This window comes from Gekko japonicus, unplaced genomic scaffold (assembly GCF_001447785.1).
Source record: "Gekko japonicus isolate JY-2015 unplaced genomic scaffold, Gekko_japonicus_V1.1 scaffold1062, whole genome shotgun sequence".
NCBI classification, from domain to species: Eukaryota; Metazoa; Chordata; class Lepidosauria; order Squamata; family Gekkonidae; genus Gekko; species Gekko japonicus.
This window is the reverse complement of record NW_015160242.1, coordinates 23,875-49,806: the sequence shown is the minus strand read 5'-3', so window position 1 is coordinate 49,806 and position 25,932 is coordinate 23,875. Positions and strand designations below refer to the sequence as shown.

The window sequence follows — 25,932 nt, the reverse complement described above, 5'->3', positions numbered from 1 at the left end:
AAAGGATCCCTGCCACGTGGGACAGCGATATGCGTTGCACCGCCGTCGCTAGGATGTGACACTACACGTCACTCTGGCAATGGGACTCCACACAGCCCCGTTGCCAGAGCAACGCGTAGCGTCACATCCTGGCGATGGCGGTGCAATGCGTATCGCTGTCCCCCGTGGCAGGGATCCTGTGAAGACGTGCAGATCCCCTGCCACGGCTTGGCAGCCCTAGGCACTACTTCAACGGGGAAGCCCCCATCTGTTGCATGGTGTTCACCCACCCTCCCCTGTCACCTGAGGATGCCCTCCAGACTTCCCATCAGGTACTCACCCAGGAGGTCAGCAGCAGAGAAGAGATGGCCAGCTGAGGCAGTTGGTGGAGGAAACAGCCACAGTGAGCTACACAGCAGCAGCCAGGCCCACCCCAGGAGCCCAGGGTGGGGGGTGTCACCGGCAGAGAAGGAGGCTGCTCCAGCCCAGGGACCATGTGGGTTGGGTGTCCCCCATGGTTGGCTCACTTCCTCCTTTCTGCTCTGGCCAGGAACTGGCACAAACCCCATGAACTGCCTTAAACATTCATGGTAATCTGTGACCATGGACCTATCACGGGCATTGGTTCCTGAACCACGAACATCATGAATTTTGCTTTGTGGTTTGGTTCATCCCATCCCTAGTCTGAATGGTGTCAACCTTTGCAAAAATATATAAACAGTGACAAAATCAAGATTGCAGAGGAATTTATGCAGAGGGACACATACAGTGCAATCCCAAACAGAATGACACCCACGTATACACTTTGTAAAGGTCAAGTGTGTTATGAAGTCACAACCGACTCATGGTGACCCTTTGAATTTCCATCTCATGGAGTTTTCCAGGCAAGAGATGAGCAGAGGTGGTATGCCATTGCCTTTCTCTGCATAGCAGCCTGATTCTTCCTTGGTAGTCTCCCATCCAAGTACTGACCATGCTTAGCTTCTGAGTACCAATAAGATCAGGCTACTCTGGGTTATTAGTACTGCTATAAACCCATTGACTTCAATTAATTTAGAAGGATGTAATTCTGATTAGGATTATAGTCTTAAACTGCTTATCAAAGGTTTATTCTTGGGTGCACTTGACAGTGTTCCCTCTAAGCTGAGCTAGTGTGAGCTAGCTCACAGTTTTTTAGCCTCTGGCTCACATATTTTTGTCTTAGCTCAGGAAGGATGGCTCCAGAGCAAACTAATTTATGGAGTAGCCAAATCACTTACTTACAACTTTAATGCCAGTAGCTCACAAAGTGGAATCTTTACTCAGAAGACTCCCTAGCTTAGAGGGAGCATTAGTCCTGAACCCAAATATTTTAAGACTAGGATTAGTTTCTTTATAGCAGAAGCAGAACTTCGCCTCACGTAATGGTTGTACATCTGTAGGTAAATTCATAAAGAATGCAAAGTTGTCAAAATTAGATCCAAAAGATGCTGTGAAGCAATTTGAGCAGCTGAAATTTAGCTTCAGTGAAGAAACTGTGAAATGACATACCAATGTCAAAGAAGGGCATTAACTCAAAGCACTGTGATTAGAGAAACATGTAGCAGTATTAGGCAGTGAAGAGATAATGAAAGACCTGGAAGATTATAATAATACAAAGCAGAGAAATGGTAAGTACTATATAATGAAAGGGAAAATATATAGACAGATGCACAGAAAAAATAGGAAGCAGTGGCTGGAACAAGAATGTCAATTATTCCAGTACAAAAATTGGAACACAACTCTAAGAAATAATGAGTTTGGCTTGCTCTTCTGTTTCAAGTATCCTGGATTTTTATTTTATTGTGTTTTTCTTTTTTTTCTTTTTTTGCTGAAAGCTTTGCAAACACAAATGGATTTTAGTTTCATCAGCAAGCCCATGCATAAGTTAAATGGGCTGCAAAAGGCTTTGCTTAATTCTTAAGTGCCTGAAATTTGAAACTTGAATTTTAATCAAGCATGAAAAGGTCTCACCTGTAAAGCTCTGTGATTTGTGAAAGTAATGTTGGACGTAGATCCCTGAAAATATCACACACACAATCCTGAAATATTAAAACCTTCAGCAAGCTTTAGAAATGCTGAGACAAATTGGAAAAGTGGCTGGGATTCCCCCCCCCAAAAAAAAATGATTTGCCCCTGAGGGCACAGTGGTATTTATACTGGGTAAACAGACTGCTAACTAGATTTTTTATTCAGCTGGTGAATGGTGCATTCTTTGTAATTAGGTAGTAATTGTAATTAGATATTTATTATTAGTAACTGCATATATTATTACTGTAATGAGATATGAACATTATTTGACAGTGAACAGCCTTCCAATGCCAAATAAAGCACATAAGTAGCCTTTTTTAAAAAAAGCATCCATTTAAATCATAAAATAAGAAACCAAATATAATTATCTAGAATGCTATGAAAATTATTTCATACAGCAGCAGATGATGCATCCCAGATGCTTCTAATGGGCAAATTTTGCAGTGCTTACTCCATAATTTCCTGCATTTCAGAGTTGAAAATAGTGATGCTCTTGAGCATGAGTAAGTAGGGCTAGAGACAAAGTAGATGGGGCCAGGAACAGAGTAGTGTGGTTTAGTAAACAGTGACAAAGTTAATATGATCCAGACTCAGAATGTGCTACAAGCATAAAGCAGAACTAAAATTACATGCAAACAGTGCTTCTGGACTCTGGAGACAAAAGTAGAAAAGCAAGTTGTGATGGACTGCACTTTAAAAGCTCATAAGTGTTAGCCACAACACCTGGTCTCTGTCTGAGTTATGATGGGGGAATTAGTTAAGAGACTGTTTGCTTAATAGGTGCACAAACTAGGGATCGTACTCCAACAATACCAGAGTCAGAACCCTCTCGGAGCTGCACAGCTGACAGACAGGAAATGTCTTTCTCTGAAATTTATTAATAAAATAACCCTAATACAATCAGCTAATCAATGGAATATCACACAAACACACACGCAAACACACACCAGAGAGCTAGAAAATAAAGAGGTGAAGTGATCTTAAAGAGATCAGTGACAAAAGAGGGTGAAGCATTGAGGGAGGGGGGTTATAGCTACCTTCCAAAGAGAAGAGTCCACAGTGAAGAGAAGCAGATTGCTTGGCTGGCAAGCATGTCTGAGAAGACCCAAAAGACATGGTTGATCCAGCCAGTACGCATCCCAGGAGATGGAACCAAAGATGGCTGAGTTTGGAGTCCTGATACAGGAAAGCTGTGCCTTTGGGGCAGTGGGCACAATGGGGAAATGGTCCGTGATGGGCCAGGATGGCTGGTAATGACTCGAGGGGTTTGGGATAAAAGAAGGGAAACCTTTGTTGGCAAGATATTGGACAATTGCAGAATCTTGGCTCCATTAATGGCTAGGCATTCAAGAAAACAATAACGACAATAGGCTGCAGCCAGGGTAGTCCCAGTATCGGCTTACAAAGTCCGGAGGTGCGATTATGAGATGTAGAAATAAAATGCAGGTCCGTTGACACCCTCAGGTAATAAGATTAAGACATTGCCCTTTCCAATGACAGATATGTGTCTGCTTGAGACTGTATCTGAAGTGATAGCTGATTGTGTCAGTGAGACAGTCCTGAGCACATGGCTGAGCTAGTTGGCACTGCACAAAGAGAGGGCTATACTTGCCCTATGCCAACCTTTGCCCTAACCTGGCCTGTATACCTGTATAGAAATATTCCTATATAAACCCCTGCCTCCCCCTAGAATGTGTCTTGCTGATATCTTGCTGGTACCCTGCTGTGTTGATTTCCTGTTGAAGCCAAATAGAGAGGTCCAGATGGCCTCTATTGCCATGCCATAAACCACATACCTTCACACCTCCATGCTGGAAGCTAGGCTAGCATGCCAGAAACAGCACGTACGCTATGGGAGTTGGGGCTTGGGGGATCACATAACTGCGAGTGTGGCCTTCAAGACAACTGACCATTCAGATGTTGTTCCCATGACAACCCAAAAGTTGGACACCCCCTGTCTACCGTGATTGGCTGAATGGCCACAGCTGATTATGATTGGATTGGGGTTCTTAATTGTCTGACCCTTGGAGGAGAGCTCAGATCTTCTTGCTCTTTTTATTTGTTTGAATTGCATCTGGGACTGCTGTCCCAAGGGGAACAAAGAACTCCTTGGTGCAGCTGAAGCACATGGCTGCATGCTTACAAAGATGGACTTCTTGCTCCAAACCTCTTGGGGCTATTGGATTATTACCATGGACTATTCTAGACTGATAACTGTTCCGGACTTGGTAAATATGCTTCTTACTGTGTAGTTAAGACAAAACTTGCCTAGGCTGTTATTTTGTAATCCTGATTAGTCTGTGCTAAGGTTCTCTACTGAATAAACCTTATTCTTGTTTATAATTAGTGTCTGGATTGTAGTAACTGGACTTCAAGCTAAATCCTGTTGTCTGAAACGCTGACCAAGTGTGCTACCTGTGTAAGATTAACTGCACACTCTAGATTGAGTGGCTAATGTGTAAAACCCACATGCCAACTGAGATTCTGGGGATCTCTAATCTCAAAATGGTGAGGGAGTAAGTTTAGAGATTCCTGGTGGCTATTGTGTTTAGATTCACAGAACCTATCTCTCTGGGTGATTGAGTAATGTATTGTGCCAGTGTAGAATTCTTTCCCCCATCCCTGGACTGGCCTGGGGGCAGAATCTATACAATACCATCTTTTATGTAGTGGCAAGTGGGGGCTTGGACTAACATAAGTGCTGTATGTACATGTAATGGAATGTGAAGGGTTAATGCCTCATGGAGCCAGAGAGCCTTGCGTGACAGGCTGCTCAAAGGAATTTGATTGGTTAGCATCAGTTCAGCAGAAAGACTTAGGAACTGACTGCTGAAGAGAACTCAGTTTGAGTTTAACCCCTGACTGTGGAAAGTGTAATTTTGACTGAGGAGAGTTTAGCTCTGACTGTAAAGAGTTTCATACTGACTGAGCACTGGGAAGGTTGGCAAGGAAGAGTGGGTGGATCAGTGAAGACACCCATTTGGGCCAGGATAGATCTTCTAGTTAGAGAGAAGAAATTTCCTGCCCAGCTGGAAAGGGAGATAGCTCAAAGAGTGGAGTGATCCTTAGTGTGTTTATAGAAGGAATCTGGGTACATGGCAGTGTATCCATGCCTTCTGAAACCTAGAGAGTCAGTTAAACTCAAGAAACTGTTTAGGAAACACTGAAACCAAAGCCTCTCATCTCTAAAATTCTTAGACTTCGTGAAAAGCTTAAACACTTTTACATGCTGGAAGCACATGAACTGGAGCTTGTGATTATACCATGTTACCTCAGTGTTATATTTGATTCACCTCAGACTTTTACTCTTGATTTCACCTGACCTTTTCCCCTCTACACTGAATAAAATATCTTGTTTATTTTTGTATGTTCTAAAGCCTCTCATATGCCATTTCAGAAGTTTAAGCTAAAGAGGGTGATCTTAGCAGCTTTCACACATACTGAATAATGCACTTTTAATCCACTTTCAATGCACTTTGCAACTGGAATTTGCTGTGTAAGATGGGGGAAAATCCACTTGCAAACAATTGCTAAAGTGCATTAAAAGTGCATTATTCAGTATGTGTGAAAGCACCTCTTCTTTTCCCTAAAGTTCCTGGGATGAGTGAGGGAATGAGGCTAGGTTGTCACAGAAATCCAGGGCTTTTTTTTGTAGAAAAAGCCCAGCAGGAACTCATTAGCATAATAGGTCACACCCAACAGCATAAACTCATTAGCATATTAGGCCACACCCTATGCCTTCCCTTGGCTTGCCCGGGTGCCCCACGGATGTGGGCAGCCTAGGCAAATCGGCCCTTGGAGGGGAGGGGAGGCAGTTTAAACTGCCTTCCCTTGACTTGCCCGGGCGCCCCATGGCTGCAGGGAGCCTGGGCAAGCCAACCCTTGGACAAGCTGGGGAAGGCATGGGGAGGCATTTAAATGCCACCCCGATCCTTCCAGGGTGCCCCCTGGCCTGCCTGCCTTGGAGTTGTCGGGGGGGGGTCGCTCTCCAGGCCTTCCCTCTGTAGCCATGCATGCAGAGGTTTTGCCTGTAGTGGGCATGACCAACTCTGAAGCCAGCTGGAACTCCGTTCCTGTGCGTTCCTGCCCAAAAATAGCCCTGCAGAAATCTATGTAGATTATATTGAATTTATACCCTTTAGAAGGCTGTAGTCCCATTTTACAGTTTAAGAAACATGAGCATAGCAAAAAGTGAGTAACACAAGATCAGTCATTTCATGGATGAACATTGGGGTACAATGCTTAGGGTGTAAGACAAAAGTCAGGGGCCAAAGCCTTGCTCAGCCATTAAAAATGATGGGTGATCTTGAGACAGTTGCTCTTGTTGCCATGACTATTCTGCCATTATTGGATGACTTCAGTCTCTTCTTCTCTTGGATCCATGACCAGCCCTCAAGTTCTTCCATTTTAGGAAAATCTTAGCCTGCCCTAGTAGAAAGAGTTGTTTACCAGAAGACTTAGTTGGTTTCCAGTCAGAGGGTGTGTGTTCAAGATAAAGAAGGTTAGATGGGCTAGAAGAAAGGTAGGAACAGACCACAGTGTTTTGGGCACTGGGGGCAACTTTCCATTATCATGAATGCTTAATAGAACTGTGGTCATTTTTCTGCACCAGATGCACCTTACACTGAACACTAGTTGTCCAGTTGCTACATTTCTACTTGGTTCCATGGACATCTGTTCTAGGCCCCAGTCACTGTGTTGTCATGTACAGTCAAAATGCTTCCTTTGTGGATAGTGATCTGAGGGCCCAGTTCTGGGCAAGGTCAATTCCAAGATACTGGCCCATCATGGACACAGTTTTATTCTACTCCAGTCAATGTGATGATGTTAGGTGTGATCCTATTCACTCTGCCGGCTCACTTGTCTTTGCTGTACTAATGACATTGGGGGGCTTGGACAGAGAAGAGTAAACTTTGCTCTATAATCTTCAGAATCCAGAGCCACACATCAGATAGAGAATTTCACTCCCTTTGTTGTCTAGGTTAAAAAAAACACAAAACAGGCTGATGGAAACCTTATGTATTTATTTAACTTATGTAAAATATGTTATGGATTCCGATAGGAAACTGTCATAACAGTTTTGTAACTGAACTGGCATACTATATTGCTACTCATATGCAGAAAATCTGTGACAATTACTAATAGTAATATGAATGTTTAAAACAAAGCTCTAATTTCCAGGTGATAATTGTTTATAATTGTTCCTTTAAAGTAAGCACAGGAATACAAACCTGATCGATGCATTTCCCCAGTGTAACTTTTCACTGCATTTATCCTTATCTCCCAGCAAAGATCTCCTTCAGACAAAGAGACTCTTCAGGTTTCTTCAAGAAAAGAAGATAATCAAAGTGCCTGGGAATGCAATTCTCAAGATGTAAGTTTAATCTATTTGAAGATGGGAGTAAGTATATATAGTATGCAAACCACAAAGCCTATAAATGCATGTACATTTGCTTGTATCAAAATATGCCATATACCATATACAGAATTTGGTCAGAAAAGAAGTTATTTCATATTCGGGTGCTGCAAAGCAGATGCTTTTTGATGTGAAAGACTAGTCTTCCAGGCTAATTTACAGGGGTTTTTTAAAAAAAAATTAAGAAGCAAGGAAGCTGGTAGAGATGTGATTTAATGATTAACTAGTTAAGCAATACACTTGGTAAATTAAGATGTTAATTTACAATGCCAAATCTGATACCATTCCACATATTATTCCTTTTAATGCTTTTGAGGCACATATTTGATTGCATCGTCAGTGGTACCAGGTACAAGCCATGGTATCTGTGTCTAGTGATGACATGGGGTTTATGGGTAGCATTACATGACAGTTCAAGAGGACAAATACATCACATATCATGGCTTCATATAGGAATGGCCACAAACTGGCTGACAAACTAAAGTTCATAATGAATCGTGAAGCAATGTTTGCAAACTGAAGAACCACCACAAACTTCCATGAATTTTGGTGAAGTTCATGGCGATTTCTGGCAGCTTTTTGTGGAGAACAAAAACCAGGGGTTTAAGTGGCTCAACCATGCTTTCTGCTCCCTGCTGGAAGCTGTGGGGAACAGAGAGCAGGGTTTAAATGGCTCCATGCTGAGTGGTGGAAACCCCTGCTTTCTGCTCCCTGCAGAAAGCAGGGATTTAAACTTTAAATAGTTCATGAACCAACCTCCCAGTTCATATGGGTGCATGGTTCAATCACAAACTGAACCACAAAAATGCAGTTTATGCCCATCCCTAGCTTCGTATGCCTAAGGAAAATAAATTGGTCCAGTGCAGGAAATGAACATATGAATTCATCCATTTTCCCATAGAGGTATGACTGAAGTGCTGATAATGGTTGTAGAAGCAGGTGATGGAATTATATGTCATGTACGATTCTCATTACAAAGGAACCACAGTTGCTACAGATGCAGTATATTTTAAAGGAAAAAAATTACCTAAAGGGAGATGTTTAATATGAACAGAGATGTCTGACATTATCTGGTCTAATGCACTGCTCATTATTTTTGACCTGGAATGTTTGTGCCCTATGGAAAATGGATAGGCTACACTTTCCACTTTAATACCTGCAAGGCTATATATTTGTCTAAGAAAGCTCTAGAAACATTGAACTATTCGTAACTCGCACAAATACTCCCAACTTTAACTCTTCAGTAATTCATGCTATTGAGTAATATTGTCTGTGCACTGTTGAGCTGCATATGTAATCAGTGTATAACAATACCAAAAAGTTAATGGAATAATAAGCTTTTATGTGATTAAGCAGGTGGTGAGTTCAGCAGAGGTCGGGAAGGTGCATTATCTTGACGGGATGGGCTGCATTTCCTGACTTGAACACAATCAACCCCCTAAAATGTTCTCCTTTGCTTCTATTTTAGTCTCATTACAAAGAAAGTAACAGGAATTCAGTAATACATTCACGACTGAATAATAGGATTAGGTTCTATGTAGTTAGACCTCAAGATAAATTACTGCTTTCTAGGACCAAGTGTGAATTTCTTGGGGCTAGCATTTCCCATTAAGCTTCTGCTTCTGATAATGATCCATAAGAGACGAGGGGAAGAGGGGAAGAAAACAATATGTAATTAATGAGCCCAAACCATATACAATGGTATTCTGTTGAAAATGTATGATGTGCTTTGTTTGATTACATTAGTTGCAGTGTAGAAAATTAAGCAAAGGAACAGTTCTCTTATCAGTTCATGTTCTTCTGGATATGTGTTGAGTTCATTTTGTTTTTGAATATTAAGTATATGGCTTTGCAAATTTCAGCTAATTTAAAAGTTTTAAAAAAATACTTAATGCCAAGAAATAAATGCAGAGGAATTTGTGTTGCAGTGCAAACTAAGTTAAGTAGAGAATTTAAATTTGCTACTATAATATTGAGCTCTACAAATATACATAAAACGTGCAACACTGTTCATACAACATGATTCAGTTCATATATAGTGCCTAGAGGACAATATTTAAGATATATGGCAGCCAGAATTACCCCATTGTGTGATATTGTTTTCCCTCACTTCATCCACAAATACAGGCAACTTGAAAAATAACTTTCACTCAGCCGTTTCCCACTGTTTTTTTTAATGATACCTCCTTCTGTCTCTCCTGAGGTGAGGTTAGTGAGCTCCTGAGGGTGGGGCCTTAGCTCACAGCTGTAAACTAGAGATCATTGAAGACGAGACTCTATAAGGAGGTAGACAGGTTTCCTGGGGGCCTGTATCTCAGGGCTTTCAAACAGGGACTTCTAACAGAGAAGCTGATCTTGGGAGTTCAATAAAAAAGGTTGAGTGGAAACCGGAAAAAAATCCTGAAGTCTGAGTTTCCTGGGGGGGGAAAGACATACAAGTTCCATATCAGAAAGTAGGGTGGTATGCTGCATTATATTTCCTGCTATGAGAATTTGCACAGATTCAGTTAAGGACCTTTTGCCCACCCACTCCTCGAATGAGGCACAACATGAGTTAAGGAGGGGAGGCAGCTGCTGCCAGACCTGGCCAGCGAACTGGCCTCCCATTGGCTCATGTTGGCATGCTGAGCCTCCATGGGCTCCCCCTACTCTCATGACCATTTGAGGAGGTGGGGAGTGGGAAAGTGCCAGTGCTTGCACCATTAAGCAGGCACTGGTCATTTCAACCCTGAAACAACTTTAAACAATCAAACCAGTTATGAAGCTAGAAAGCCAGTGATGGTATCTAGCTAGTGTTTTGCAGGGAGTGCCACATGTATGATTATCTGCCCACTGGGCAGAAATTGTGTGTGTGTTTACTTGTAGATGTTTGTTCCCTTGAGGTTTGGATTGCTGACCTGGAGAAGCTGATGAAGAGAAAATACATTGACAAGACCTTCAGGGACTTACTAGAACAGTCCCATTCCTGTACTGACGGTACTTCAGTACTGGTTAAGAGTGGCAAACTGTAATCTGGAGAAGCGGGCTTGAGTCCCCATTCCTCTACATGAAGCCTGTTGGGTGACCTTGGGCCAGTCACAGTTCTTGCAGAACTTTTTCAGTTCCACCTACATCACAAGGTGCCTGTTGTGGCAAGGGGAAGGGAATGCAATTGTAAGCCACTCTGAGACTCTTTAAGGTAGAGAAAAGTGGGATATAAAACCTCCTCCTCCTCCTCCTCCTCCTCCTCCTCCTCTTCTGCTGCTGTCATGGAAATTGTGTGTATTGCAGTTGAAGAGTGTTAAGCTGAAGTGGAAAGACATGATCCCTTAGATGGGATCCTTTTCTTGAATGATGGACCAATATCCTCTTGTACTGAGGATACCTCTCTAGGTTTGGAGGGAGAGAGGTTTTTGTTAGTGGATAATTCAGTTATTAGGAATATAGGATGAGGAGAGGAGATTGGATTTATACCCCGCCCTTCACTACCCAGAGGTGTCTCAGAGCGGCTTACAAACTCCTTTCCCTTCCCCTCCCCACAACAGACACCCTGTGAGGTAGGTGGGGCTGAGAGAACTCTTGACAGAAGCTGCTCTTTTTCAAGAACAGCTGTGCCAGAGTTATGGCTTGCCCAAGGTCATCCAGCCAGGTGCAAGTGGAGGAGTGGAGAATGAAACCCGGTTCTCCCAGATTAGAGTCCGCACACTTAACCACTACACCAAACTGGAGTCTGTGAAATGTGTTTTGACTGCATGATAACTTGCCTGCTGGATGTAAAGATGGATGGCATCATGCTTTAGATAGGGCTGGGGATAAATCAACAGTCATGGTGCATGTTGACACCAATTACATGGGGAAATGTCCTAGAAGAAAATGTAGGCTACTAGACAGAAAGTTTTAAAGGCCAGGGCCTCAAAGGCAGTGGTCTCAGAATCACTACTGGATCCACATGAAAAGCCAGTTAGACAGGAATAGACTAGGGCTCTCGATGTGCAAATGAGAAAGTGGTGTCGGGAGGAAGGATTTAGACTTATAAGGCACTGGGGAACTTTCTGGGACAAGCTGAACCTGTACAAAAGAGACAGGCTTCACTTGAACCCAAAAGGCAACTATGCTACTGGAGATTAACTTTAAACAGGTAGCAGAGAAGTGTTTAAACTAATTGCAGGGGTAAAGCCAACAAGATTTGGAGAGCCTCTGGTTTAGGATAACTCAGTGCAAAGGGATGATCGAATGCATTCTTCAGAATAAGAAAGGTACTGCCAAGTCTAAAAGGATGCCTGCATGGTTAGTGAAATATACTGGTTCAGATGCGTTGAGTGATTAGCTCATAGTTTATTAGTGGTTTCAGCTCAAACTAAAGACAACTCTAGCAGGGCTGGAGCCCTGCTTATAAGCCCGTAAAACGGTACACCCATTACACACCCACTCCCAACAATAGGCTATTTACAGAGGCACTCCTGGGTGATAAGTCCATCCCAAGATCCTAGCAGTTCATTGTTCTGTGTCCCCAAGCTGGGGCTGACAAAATTAGGCTCAGTACACAACAGTTAGCAATCCAAGTCATGGAAGCCATAAAAGGGGGAGGTGTCTTTTCAAAAAGTGGAAAGTCTGTCCCAATGATGTGAACAGAATGGTCCGTAAGTTAACAATAAGGTGTGCACAGAGGAAATTTCAGGATTGGATTGCTAAAAGCATCTAGAGAAAGAAAAATAATTTCTTTAAATAAATCTGAAGCAGGAAACCATCCACAGAAGCAGTTGGGCCTTTGGATGATCAAGCAATAAAAGGATTGCTAAAGGATGATAGAGACATGGCAGAGAAGCTAAGTGAATTATTTGCATTTGTGTGGAAAGTGTGGGGATATACCCACATCACAGCCACTATTTTTAGAGAAGAAATTTGAAAACTGAGTCAAATTGAGGCAATGAGTGACAGGTATGAAAATTAAAAACCAATAGGTTTGCAGGCATACATCCAGGAGTACTTAGGGAACTCAAATGTGAGATTCTTGATCTGATAACCCGTACATTTAACTTATTGCTAAATTCAGCCCAAATTCAGTAGACTAGAGAGTAGCAAATGTTACACCGATTTTTAAAAAGGGTCCAAAAGGGAACCAGGAAATTACAGGCTAGTCAGCCTAACATCTGTTCCAAGCAAATAAGTAGAAACTGTAATAAAAGCTAGAATTATTAGGCACATAGAGGAAACAAAGCCTGCAAACAAACAGAGAAAAAATCAGCATTGCTTCTGCAAAGGGAAGTTTTGCCTCACCAAGTTTTTGGAGTTCTTTGAGAAAATGAACAAGCAGGTAGACAACAGAGACCTGGTAGACATTATATACTTGGTCATTCAAAAGGCTCTAGACAAGGTACCTCACCAAAGACTCCTGACTAAATTTAGCAGTCATGAGATTAAGAGGATGGGTCCTTCTATGGATTAATAATAGGTTGAACACAGGAAGCAAAGAGTAGGAATAAATGGACAGGTCTCTCATTGGAGTGCAGTTAGCAGTGTGGTGCTATTTAATTTGTTCAGAAATGAACTGGAATTAGGGTGAGTAGTGTAGTAACCAGGATTGCAGATGACACAAAATTCAGGATGGTGAATACCAAGGCTGACTGCAAAGAGTTCCAGGAAGATCTCAACAAATTGGATGATTGGACTACAGTGAGGCAAACAAAGTTCATTGTTGGTTAATGTAAAGTATTTCACATTGTAACATAAAATCCCAACTTTAAGTATATGCTAATGAGGTCTGAAGTTGCTGAGACCAAGAGGGAAAGAAACCTTGGGGTCATGGTGGCTCAGTGAAAAAATAAACCCAGTATGCCGCAGCAGTGGAAAAGGCAAACACTCTTGTGGGGATTATTAGGAAAGGGAATGAAAATAAAATAGCCAATATTATAATGCCCCTGTATAGATCTATTGTGCAAACTCTTTTGGAATACTGCATGCAGTTCTGATCACTCTATCTCAAAAAGAACATTGAATAGTTGGAAAAGTACAAAAGAGGTAACCAGGGGCAGTAATGGATCCTTTCCTATGAGGAAAGGGTGAAGAGTCTGGGACTTTTCCATTTAGAAAAGAGATGATTAAGAGGAAGACATGATAAAGGTTTATATAACTATATACACAGCATAAAGACATTAAGAAGAAAGAATGTTTTCTTTCTCTCCTAAAATACTGGCATTCCAAGACATCCAATGAAACTGATGGGCAGTAGATTCAAAATGGACTAAAAGAAGTGTTTCTTTACTCAAATAGTGCTTAAAATGTGGAATCTGCTGTCAAAGGATATAATAATGGCTATAGGCACAGACCTCTAACGGGTAATAGACAGAATTATGGAAGGACAGGTCTATCAGTACCTACTAGCCATGGTGACTAAAGGGAATCTCCACATCCAGAAGCTTCACATCCAGAAAATCTGAATGCCAGTGCCAGGAGGCAACATCAGGGGAAACTGGTTCACCACTGTGTGAGACTGGAGGCTAGACCAGATGGAACACTAGTTTGATCCAGTGGGGTTCTTCTTAAATTCACTGTCTGAATCCCTGGAAGGAGGGGTACCATATTAATCTGTCATAGCAAAATCAAACAAATATCTCTGTGTCAGTATGTGTAAACTGCCATCAAGTCATTTCTGCCTTATGATCTCCAAAACGTGCAATCATTAACAGCCTTGCTCAGATATTTTAAGTTGAGGGCCATGGCTTCCTTGATTGAGTCAATCCATCTCATGTTGGGTCTTCTCTTTTCCTGCCACCTTCAACTATTCTTAGCATTATTGTCTTTTCCAGAAAGTCTTGTCTTCTCATAATGTGACCAAAGTACAATAGCCTTAGTTTGGTCATTTTAGCTTATAGGGACGGCTCAAGCTTAATTTGATCTAGTAACCACTTGTTTGTCTTTTTGGCAGTCCACAATATCAATAAAAATCTCCTCCAACACCACACAGCTTTCTACGCTATCCAACTTTCTCACCCATACAGTATGACTTATCTTGATCTTGGTTGCCAGCAACATATCCTTACACTTAAGGATCTTTTCTAGATCTTTCATGGCTGCCCTTCAGATTTCTTGGTTGCAGTCATACCTTTGAGCAAAGGAACAGGAAATCTTTAATAATTTCAATATCTTCATAATGAACAATAAATTGTGTAATTCCTCATTACTTCTGTCTTCTTGATGTTCAGCTATAATTCTGCTTTGGCACTTTCTGCTTTAACCTTCATCAGTAGTTGTTTCAAGTCTTCACTGTTTTCTGCCACTAATGTATTGTCATCTGCATATCTCAAACTGTTAATATTCTTTCTACCAGTTTTTACTCCCGTCATCTAAATTTAATCCAGTTTTCCTTATGATATGTTCCACATATAGTTTGAATAGAAGGGGGTTAAATACATCCTTGTCTGACAACTTTGCTAACTGGAAACCATTCTGTTTCTCCATATTCTGTCCTAACTATAGCCTCTTGGTTGTACATCAAAACAATCAGATGTTGTGATACACTCATTTCTTTTAAAATGAATTGTAGTTTACACAGCCAAAAGCTAAATAGGTATGTGATGGAGAATGGTAGCAAGGACATTTTATGGGGCAGGTTGTGGGGGGGTAGTCAAGGCTTGGTGTCAATTACAGTATGAGCCTGCCAACTTGTCAGGAAGCTGCCAATATGTTTCCCTCTACTCTCTGTATGCTCTTAGGATTTTTTATGTTCTGTGTGTATTCATCTGTGCCCTTATTCCTTGGGTATGCGCTTGTTTGCATTCATTTTCCCATGTATGCCTGTTTATACGCTTAATTGCCTAGTTGCAGGAACGTCCGTTTCTCTCAAGGCCACAGGTGGTTGCTGGCGAGTAGTAGCTTGAGTGACCTCATGGCTTTATCCATGAGAAGCAGTATGTTATGATTAAGTAGGAGTGTTGCTTCCCAGGCCCAATGGCATGTGCAGGAAGTCCCGCAATTGGGCCTCAGCTTTTTGAATTAACTATAATCTCTTGGGATCCATGCTTATGCCTCATTCTGAACAGTGATCCTGTTATGCACCTATTGCTTCAAATAAAAGTAAAACCTTTTCTACAAGTGTGTGCTTCGTTGATGTGATGGGAGTCTGACACAACTATAAATCTCAATGTAAGTAGAAAAGGGAGGGGTAGATTAAAAATAGATCTAAATCATAAATCCACAGCATTAGCAGTTACTCATTCTTAATGCTGAGGGAGGTCAGAGGTTCAAGCAGATAAGCAGATAGTTTAAATGAATGTTAATTGATATTGCTAAAAGGTTAGAGTCTTATGAAACATTAATTGATCCATAGTGAATTAAGTATGTTAACTTGATTAGGGATCTATGAACAGATCAGCTACCTTTGATAGAGCTGCAAAGCTTGTTAATGTCCTTCCAAAGCTGGCAGGTGTCAAAATCACCATTATTATGCTTTTATTATGGTACAGATAAGTGGGATGTTGCTAGCAGATGTAAACCATTCTCCTAGAGCTTGCTAATGTCCTTCCAAGGCTGGCAGGTGTCAAAATCACCACTATTATGCTTTTATTATGGTACAGATTAGGGGGTGTTGCTAGCAGATGTAAACCATTCTCCTTACGCTGGGGGGGGGGAACTATTAAATGATGCTGTGAATGATACACTACTTGACAGACCTGAGTTGCTCAACTTAAAGGTGTGCTTCACAGGATACTTTAATTCAAGTTCCTCATCATCAGTGCCTGCCTCCCATGTTACATCTGTAATGTACATTCTAAACCTCTACCTTCCATACTAAGTATTCTGCTGGATCAGTCCAAGGGCCCACAGTGGCCAGTCCAATAGCTTCAAAAGCTTAAAAGAAGGGGCATAGAAGCCAAACCCTTTAAAGACCTTTCAAGTCTTTCTCAATCTGAGACCCACATATGTGAAGAATCATCTTCTATATATCCCTGTGTGCCAACTATGTTTCTCAGGCCTGTCTAGCACTGAATATAGGCTGGATCTTTTTCAGCATGCATACAACTCTGCAGAATAAGAACATAAGAGAAGCCAATTTTGGATCAGGCCAATGGCCCATCCAGTCCAACACTCTGACTGATTTCACACAAGAGATGTGCCATGGTCACGCCTCCCTTTGCCCCGCTTCTATTGGTCAATTTCCCACTCAAAGCTGTGTGGCTGCATTTTGACCCATGGCTTCGCCCGATTTTCCCCGCGGTTTAATGATCCTCAAAAAACAGGATCACGAAACGGCGGGGAAAATCAGGCAAAGCTGCAGGCCAAAATGCGGCCGCACAGCTTTGAGTGGGAAATTGACCAATAGAAGCGGGGCAAATGGAGGTACGACCGTGGCACAGCTCTTTTGTGAAATCGGTCTGTGTCACACAGTGGCCAAAAATACCAGGTGTCATCAGGAGGTACATCAGTGAGGCAAGGTCACTAGAAGCTCTCTCACTCTTGCCCCCCCAGCACCAAGAACACAGAGCAACCCTGGCCCCAGACTGAGAGTTCCTATCTATACCTTGTGGCTAATAGCCACTGATGAACCTCTGCTCCATATGTTTATCTAATTCACTCTTGAATCCGTCCATGCTTGCAGCCACCACCACCTCCTGTGGCAGTGAATTCCATGTGTTAATCATTCTTTGGGTGAATGAGCTACTGGAAGTACTGAGGGGGACTCCCCTCCTTGGAGTTCTTCAGGAGGTGCTGCCTATTTGCCAGGACTTTTGAGGGAGTTTGAATGGCAGGCATCTTTTAAGGTGGTGAGGGTAGAAATTTAGGGTTTGCTATTTTATTTTTGGTTTTAATAGAATATGTTTTAACTATTATTGTAAGCCACCTTTAACCACAAGGAAAGGTAGGATGGAAATGTTTCAATAAATTAATAAATAAATCATATTCTAGTTGCCCCCAGCAACTGGTATTCAAGTACATTGTCTCTGAACATGAATGGTATGGGAGGTCAAAGTCATCATGGATAGCATATTCTCCATGAATTTGTCCTCTTTCAAAGACTTCTAAATTAGTGTCATCAGTACATCCCATTGGCAGGGAGTTCCACAAATATAATTATCCCCTATGAGAAGATGTATTGTGTTGGGTACCACTCATGAAACATTAATACTATATATGAAAAGCAAAGCAAATCAATCACAAATCAGCATAAACCAATATCTTAATACAATGTGCATTTATAGTTTTAAGCTTTTGTCCCTGCTGTTCCAATTAAAAACATTTTACTTTTGTTCCTGTGAAACATCAATCTGATTCAGTGCTACTTCTGACTATATATCACCATTATGTATTATAGTATATCCATATATGTGGTGTTAAAAGGGTTGTACCCTATCAATATGTATACAAACTGTTCAATATGCATTCACAGTATGAATAAAAAGTGGAGAATCAGAAACATTAACAAAAAGATATAAAAACCCAAAAGTGATAAAAGTTTTATTCCCACACACACACACACACACACACACTAATTTCTGCTCTAAACAAATCCTTAAACAAACCATTACACATTCAGTGTCAGAGGATGCTGAGCAATGGACCGATTCATGTACATGCTTCTAAGCAAGTGTGGCATTTATCTTCATAATTTGATCACTCCCCCTCTCACCATTTTGGCTCAGCAGAGTTGCTAGAAAGGGAAATTGTCCTCTCCTATGTATATGAGTACATTTATTTTCCAATGGGGGGAAGCCACAAGGAGAGGGGGTATCAGTAGGGTTCACTTCTTGAGAGTAAATGGATAAAAAAAACTTTCTTCCATGCAAGGCAGATTTCAGCCTCATGACTACTGAATACTGTAAATAAGAATAATTTAGTCAACGTTTGCTTGTTATTTGTCTTCCAAGTTAAAATACAATTGTTGTATGCAGTGTCAAATGTTGCTTAGGTACCCTCCTCCATTTACTTACCCAACAGCTTTTTAAAAATTACATTTTATCCCATTTCATAACTATGATGCATAATTTTCAGATTGCATACACAATTTATCCCAGTCTCATATCGAATGATATATATGAATGCTAGTGTATGTAACTCCATATTTATGAGTGAGATACAGATTTTAAAAATTTATGTTAACTTTTTAATTTTAAGAATAATTCATAGGTATTCCTAACAACAACAACAACAACAACAAAAAGAATGTTGCACCAGCATTTCTAAGTCTGGTATTAAATAGCTTTACAATAGATTCACTTTACTGTGCAGTTCTAAACAGAGTTACACCTTTCTAAGTCCATTGAGTGGGCAGCTGAGTAGTTAGCCCATGACAGCTATTTCCCTTGCTGCCCTTAAATCAAGCTCTGCCTGCTCTTAATAAGCCAATACAATCCCTATTTGTTTCACCCATGCTAATAAGATTTCATGATTACTTGATCTGCTCAATATGGTTTTCTTAGCCAGAGTCTTGCTTCACTGATGTAGCTGAATACCTTTGTAGTCCCATTGTTGCAGTATGCAGATCCGGTTGCTTATCATAATAGTCAAGAGGCACACTGAATGTTACTATCTTATCCCCCCCCCACACACAAATTCTTTTAATAAAGATGCATACTTGACTGATCCACTTTCATAATTTATGCTCTCTAGCTTTGCTGTATAATTCACTGGCTGAGCTACCTACTGGAACTGCTGAATTTTTACATACTTTACTGATCAAGCTGCATATTTCATCACTTGAGCTTTCACACACAGGTACTTTTCTGATCAAACTGCATGCTAAACTGATCAAGAAGGAATAATATTTTAAGGCAAAATCCATGTCTGTGTTTGTCCTAGTGGGCTTAATATCTCATTTTACAGTTTCCAGGTTCCTTCTGTTTCTAGTGCTTGTATATAAAGAGAATAAACATCGCATCATGAATGTGTAGCTTTAGGAGCACAGAAATGAAGATGTCATTTTTTTTTCTTAAACATCACATGGGGGTTATGAACAGGACTGCCAACATTTATATATATTATTCATAAACCATTTCTTCCTAGTTTTGACCTGAGATTAAATACACAGAACCAAAAATATTGCAGTCCACATGTTTCAAGACACAACTTTATCCCTATGGACAAAATAAGCAAAACTATATTAAATATGTTTATCCAGTGAATTCAGACATGAAACATTAAAAGACATTCCCTAATGGTAAGAACAGTTCAACAGTGGAAGTAGCTCTGCGTGTTCTAATCACACATTCAGTCAATGCGCTTAGAGGAGGAGTGCATATGAGCATGCTGGCCAGGCCCGTAGTCAAAAAATTCTCAGGGGGGGGGGATGGGGGGACTGGTGGGGCATGACAACACAAAATTAAAAATAAATAAAAATAATTTAAAAAATCAGTCACTCATGCTGCTTCCTTCCCCCTGCAGCTAGCCAGACAGCCCATTCTTCGCCCTGGGTGCAAAGGAGGCAGGTAGGTGGGTGACTAGGATCCTCCTCAAGGGGCTGGTGCATTGTTCCCTCCCTCCTTCTGCATCCTGGGTGGCTCTATCCTTTCAACTCATTTCTACACCCCTCCCACCTGCCTGCCTTTGCCTTCTGCTTGGGTCTTCCCCCTCTCACAAAATCAGCATGTAGTCTCGTGCCTTTTTAGAAACTCTGCTCTGGCCAGCACTCAAGGCCACATCTAAAAACAATCCCCCAAAAGCCTGAAGAAAGGCAAGAAGGAGAAGAGATGCTAGCCAGGGAGGGGGAGGGGAAGGGGAGGAAGGGAGGGAGGGAAAGAAGGAGGGAGGGGGGAATATGGGTGTGGGCTCACTGCCCTCCAGCCAGCTAGGCAACTCTGATTCTTGCACCTTGGACGTTCCAAGGTGCCGTGATCTTGCAAGGGGTCTAGCTAGGAAAACACATTTGGCATTCCAAGAGTGGCAGCAGTAACATAGCCCCATGCAAGTGAGTTTCTTGCCAGGACCAGGGGTCATTTCGTAGAAAAAGAGGTGCAGGAGCTCATTAGCATAACTCATTAGCAAAACTTATTTGCGTATGCCACACCCCCTGACATCAGCAGAAGTGCGTCAGAAGGCAACACCCACCGCTCAGGCTCCACTGGACTGTTTTGGATTGCTAGCTATTGGGGGAGGGAGTGCAGATCTGTCCTCGCAGAGGAGGGAGAGCTTGTACCTGAATAAAACTTGGTCTGAAAGATGCCACTGGACTGTTTTGGATTGCTAGCTATGGGGGGGGGGCACACAGATCTGCCCTCACAGAGTAGGGAGAGCTTTCTTGCTGCTATAAACGGGCTCTTTTATAAACAAGTTCAGTACTAACTGTATACAGTGCATTATATACTTTAGCATGGTAAATCACTAACCACTGACTGCTAAAATTATCTCATGGTCTGGAGGAAGCTGGTTACAATTGTATGCTGTACTGCAATCCTACCCTTTTAGGAATAATCCCTGCCGCTTTCAATAGAATATTCCTAGGTGCAGCTGTCTGGTTCTAAGGTGCCAAGTCAATTAATTAGTCCTTATGGTGCCCCCCCCCCAATTTTTCTCTTTTCATTTTTTTAAAAAAGTGTTATTCTATGCACAGGTATCTGGGAGGAAGTCTTGTTGAATGAAGCTGGACTTTCTGAAGAAACATAACATAGATTTGCAGTGAAAGTGTACATTCCTGCATGCACTACTTATTGAGTGATAAGCCTCACTGGATTCAGCAGGGCTTTCTTCCAAGTGAAGCTGCACTGACTCAAGCTCACACCAAGATGTGATGCATTATGACAAATGTGGACACTTCCTCATTTATTCTGTCCTTCTTCCAAGGAACTCATGAGTAAGGTACTGTTTTTCCCCCTCCTTTAATACTCACCACACCCTTGTGAGGTAGGTGAGACAGTTAAGAGAAGGAGCCTTTGAACCCAGACCCCAGTCCACGAGTTTAACCACTACACCATAGTGGCTCCAAAGGTTCAAAGCCCTTGGCCAGAGTAGTCCATCTGGCATGAATAGGGCGCCTAGTACACTGTGATTTCAAAACTGCAGCCTGCAGGATCTACAGTAGATTATCATACAGCTGTTTACTGAATCGCAGCTCCTGACGGGGCATGTCTAGTGCCGCCCTGTTAGAACTCAGTTTTTTGTTAGTTTGTTTTTGCCTGAACAGAGAAATAAGATGCACAAAAAACCAGGCAGCATCTGAATCCCCAAAGCACAAACTCTGACACAATTTGCTCCATTTCCCCACTCCGCCTCAGCTTTGGTTTTGTGCACCCTTTCTTTGGTTCCCGCAGTGTCCTCTGGTTGACCGTCTTACTGGCTAAGGTGGCTCAGCCCCACCAACAATTAGGTATATGGCACTCCCCCCTGGAACTTTTCCCCCCACCAAAGCGTAGCTTGCCCACATGCTTCTCTAGGGGTGGCACATCCGGGTTGCAGCCATTCCTCAAGGCGCCACCAAATCCTCAGATTGCAAAATGGCAGTTCTTTGTAAAGTACCTTCGACGTTGCCCCCCCATTAATGAAACGGGACTTACGCCTGAGGAAACACAGGCTTGAACAAGAGCTTGAATTTCTTTAGAGGATTCAGGGACAGTGTACCTTTGGCTTTAGTTCTGAACTTCTGAGGGGATTATTTATATGTTGGAGATTGCCTGGCTTCTGCGGCTCCTGGGCCAGCTCGTGTGGGCAGGTGGGCTGTCAGGTGGCTCAGTCCATTAGCAGCTCCCAGGAAAGGGGGGTCAAGGGAAGGGGTGGTGGTGAGTGAGTCATGGTGGCAGCAGACACAGGGCTTTCTTCATCATGGACTTGCCTGGAGGTCAAATCTCTCACACAAGCTGCCGGCCCCAGGGGAAAGAGAAAAGCAGCAGAAATGGGTGGGGGGAAGGGGGGAACAGGCTTCACAGGCCGGCCTGCTGGGGGGCTGCCACCAAGGGCAGGTGGAGGAAGAGCCAGGAGGCCAGGTGAGCCATGGCCAGAGGAGCCCATACACAGGTGGCAGCAGCGAGGAGAAGGGAAGGTGCTCTGGCCGAGCCAAGCCAGCCCCTTCCGGACCTGCCTCCGCCCTGGGAGAGGGAAAAGGCAGCTGGCATGCCCAGGCGTGGGCGCCTATAGAGCTGATAGGCTGCCAAAACCATGAGTGCCGGGGCAGGCTGCAGCCGAGGCAGAGCCTCAGGGGCATCGGACAAGTGGAGGAGGCACCAGCGTCATGGCACCTGGGGCTACCCTGCTTTTGGCTGTCTCTTGTGATTCTTGACTTTGGGCAAGTGGAGGAGGCACCAGCGTCATGGGGCTACCCTGCTCTTGGCTGTCTCTTGTGATTCTTGACTTTGGTCATAATGTGACCAATGTATGATAGCCTCAGTTTAGTTATTTTAGCTTCTTCAGATAATTCAGGCTTGATTTGATTTAGAACCCACTTAGGCATAGAGGGAATTAAATCAATGCTTACCACCATTGATGACAGGCAATGGGACCTGTACATTGGCATTTAAAATATAAAGGTGTCTAAGAATAAATTATGTGGTCTTCAAGTTATTATCTATTGCCAAAGCACAGATCCTACAAAGAGAGCAGTTCACCCAAACTGCCATAGTGATAATGACTTTGTAAAAATGCAAAATGAATTAATTAATAAAGCATTTTAATCCTTATCTGCTTAGGGCGCCCTTGGCCTTAAAATGCTGTATGTATTATGCAATCTTATTAATTAAAATCTGGGTTTTGAAAAAAAAGTTATCCATTAGCAGTCTGGTCAATTTGATCACAAGTCCAATTAGTTTCCATTTAAACCATTTCTTACAAAAGGGAAGCATACTTACAGTAGAAAAAAAATACAAACCTAATGTTATATCTAAAGATAACTCATCACTCCCAACAACTCATTCCCCCAACAAGCATTTGCCTAAGCACAGGGATTTCAATAGCTGAACTCCCTGCAAGAATGTAGGGGGAGACTGAGACTGAAGTCACTAGTACGGGGGTCCCCATCTTTTTTGAGTAGTGGTTCCTTGATCTGTGAAGTCTAATGTTTTATTTGCACATGTGTGGGGGGAAATGGACTAATGGTTTTTAGCATTTTTCCATATATAGAGAGGTACATACACTTATTTTGTACAGCCAAGAATACGACACAAGCTACAGAGTGAGAGAAAGGTCATGAAGTGCTTCTAAATAAGCAGTCTATCTTTTCCTGATTTGTATGACTGGAGCAATCTTGTCCATAGAAAATAAACAGAATTATGAAATCTTGAGGTTTTATTAGCATAGGGCAGAACAGTTTACAGAAGATGCAACAGGATCACATCTAAACTGTGGTTCTGGTCCTACTTTGATCACCAGGAATCAGGTGTACAGCTATAACCCATATCCTAAGGCAGGTAGTCAGAGTGCACAGACTTGATCCATAAACTTGCAGACAGAGTGAAGCTGAGGTACCCAACTCACTGGAAAGATGATTTACCCAGGTCTGAGCTCCCCCCTACAGAAAGATTAGACAGTAAATCCCCAAATTAGTGTGAGCCTTCTGTCCTAGGATACTTTCTCACACACAAGCTGCTCTCTTTCCTTAATATATCAGTTACAACTCCCAAATAGGAGTAACTTATACATGAGGGTTCATCCTACTAGATATCCATGCAGGGATTAAAAGCACCTGGCAGTGCTGTGGACACACAATAGCAGATTCATGATATGATGGCTAGGGTACAGAATATATATCTGATTTATCCCAAATTTATACCAAAACTTCTGCACTACAGTCTCTACATCTCTCATAAAAGCTGGATCATCTCCAGAGTTTTGCTCTGTGAAGTAAGACTGTAGCATTATCTCAGGATCCTTGTTCTCTATTCTTTCCCTCTCTCCAGACCTTTTGTCTCTTATCTGTGTTTAAATAATGAGCCCCTGTGGCAAGGACCTATTTATTTTATCCTTTTGTAAAATTACAGTTGAGGTGTCATATAAATAAAACACATTCATGTATATAATTTGCATCCAATGCATATGAAAGAGTGGGTGTCTGGCAATGAGTAATAATTCTGTCTGTGGTAATTATTTCAGTAATGTTCAGTGTAATATAGTCCATAAAGATGCAATCTTCAGGGCAGTTTGTAGGTTACCCTTTTGTTGAATGAATCTCAGGTTGCATTCTTATGTTCTTGTGAAGCATTTACTATTACAGAAAACAATTCCATTGATATTCATCTTTGTATGTTTGTATAATGTTTAAACCGACTCTCCATTTGCAGTCCTACAATTCCAACAAGGCTAGGCCGTGTATTTAATCTAAAATCTAAATCACTTCCCCCTGGAGTGACCTACAGAGACCTGAAGCAATATAGTGCATGTTCACTACTTTGTTCATTCTTCACACTTACTTCACATTCGTCCTCCAAAGAGGTCAGGGTGGTGCACATGGATGGAATTATCTCATCATTCACAATAACTTTGTGAATTAAACTAATTAAAAGAGATTGTTGTCCTAGGCAGCTTCATGGCCCATGTTGGCATATAAACTTGGGTCTCCACATCAGATGCAGAAAATAGGGAAATAACTACTGATGAATGTTAAAGCAGAAAATGCCAAAGCAGGATTACAGCTGAACACCAAGAAGACAAAAGTAATTACTACTGGGCAATTACCAAGCTTTAAGTTTGCCAATAAAGAAATCAAAATTGTTAAAGATTTTCTGTTCCTTGGCTCAATCATCATCCATCATCATCCAAACTGAGAAGAACAGCAGTGATGGCCCTGTCCACTTTCCTCCCTCAGAGACAAGATTCCCTCCCCACCATTTTTCTTTCCCTTTACTGACTGAGTCACCCTAGTAATGTGTGTTCTTCTTTGCTGAAGAACTCTGGCTGTCCCACCCTGTCAAAGTATAATATTTTGGCTGTTTGCTCAGTCCAGGAACCTGAGGGAAGGATCAGGTGCCCCCTTTAACTTTATCAGCACTTGAGATTTTTTATATTCCAAATTAACAAAATATTTTATTCAACATAGAGGGGAAAGGTCAGGTGAAATCGGGTTGAAATTTCTGAAGTAAAACTATTACATGCACAGACTTTAGTTCTTATGTTTCAGGCTAATGAGAGTTTCTTAAGCTTTTCACAGTGACTTAAATCTTGATGTTGAGAGGCTTTTGTTCCAGTTTTCTCCCAAAACACTTTCTTTGAGTATTCTCTGATTCTTTTGGTTTCCAGAAGGCTGGTACAATCTTTCCAGTACCCAAACCCCTTCTCTTGAAGCACCAGTACTTGTCTTGATTTTTTAACTGACTCTTAAGATCTCTAGAGGCAGTTTCTAACCACACCAGATTAGGGATCTCTGTACTCTTCCTACCCTGTTTGGGTAGGAAAATTATTCTCTCTCCAGAAGATCTATTCCCTTTTCTTGGCCTGAATGGGAGTCTCTGTCTAACTACTTACTGGTCCTTGCCAACTTTCTCCCAATTCTCCTGTCTCTGTTAAACTGCCCTCAATCAGGGCTGAATTCCAAAACTGTCAGTACTTGACTCTTCACATCTAGGGCTGAAATCAGACTGAATCCTCCTCAGCATCCAGTT

The 25,932-nt window shown here is 42.0% G+C and overlaps 1 protein-coding gene across 1 annotated transcript in view; it reads left to right on the top strand.

Annotated features, from left to right (window-relative positions):
* Positions 1-25,932, top strand: part of LUZP2 (leucine zipper protein 2) — a 276,776-nt gene that overhangs the window by 227,089 nt on the left and 23,755 nt on the right. Inside the window, exon 7 of the mRNA XM_015413447.1 lies at positions 7,316-7,402. Within this exon, the coding sequence (XP_015268933.1) occupies positions 7,316-7,402 (87 nt within the window). The remainder of the gene's footprint in view (positions 1-7,315; positions 7,403-25,932) is intronic.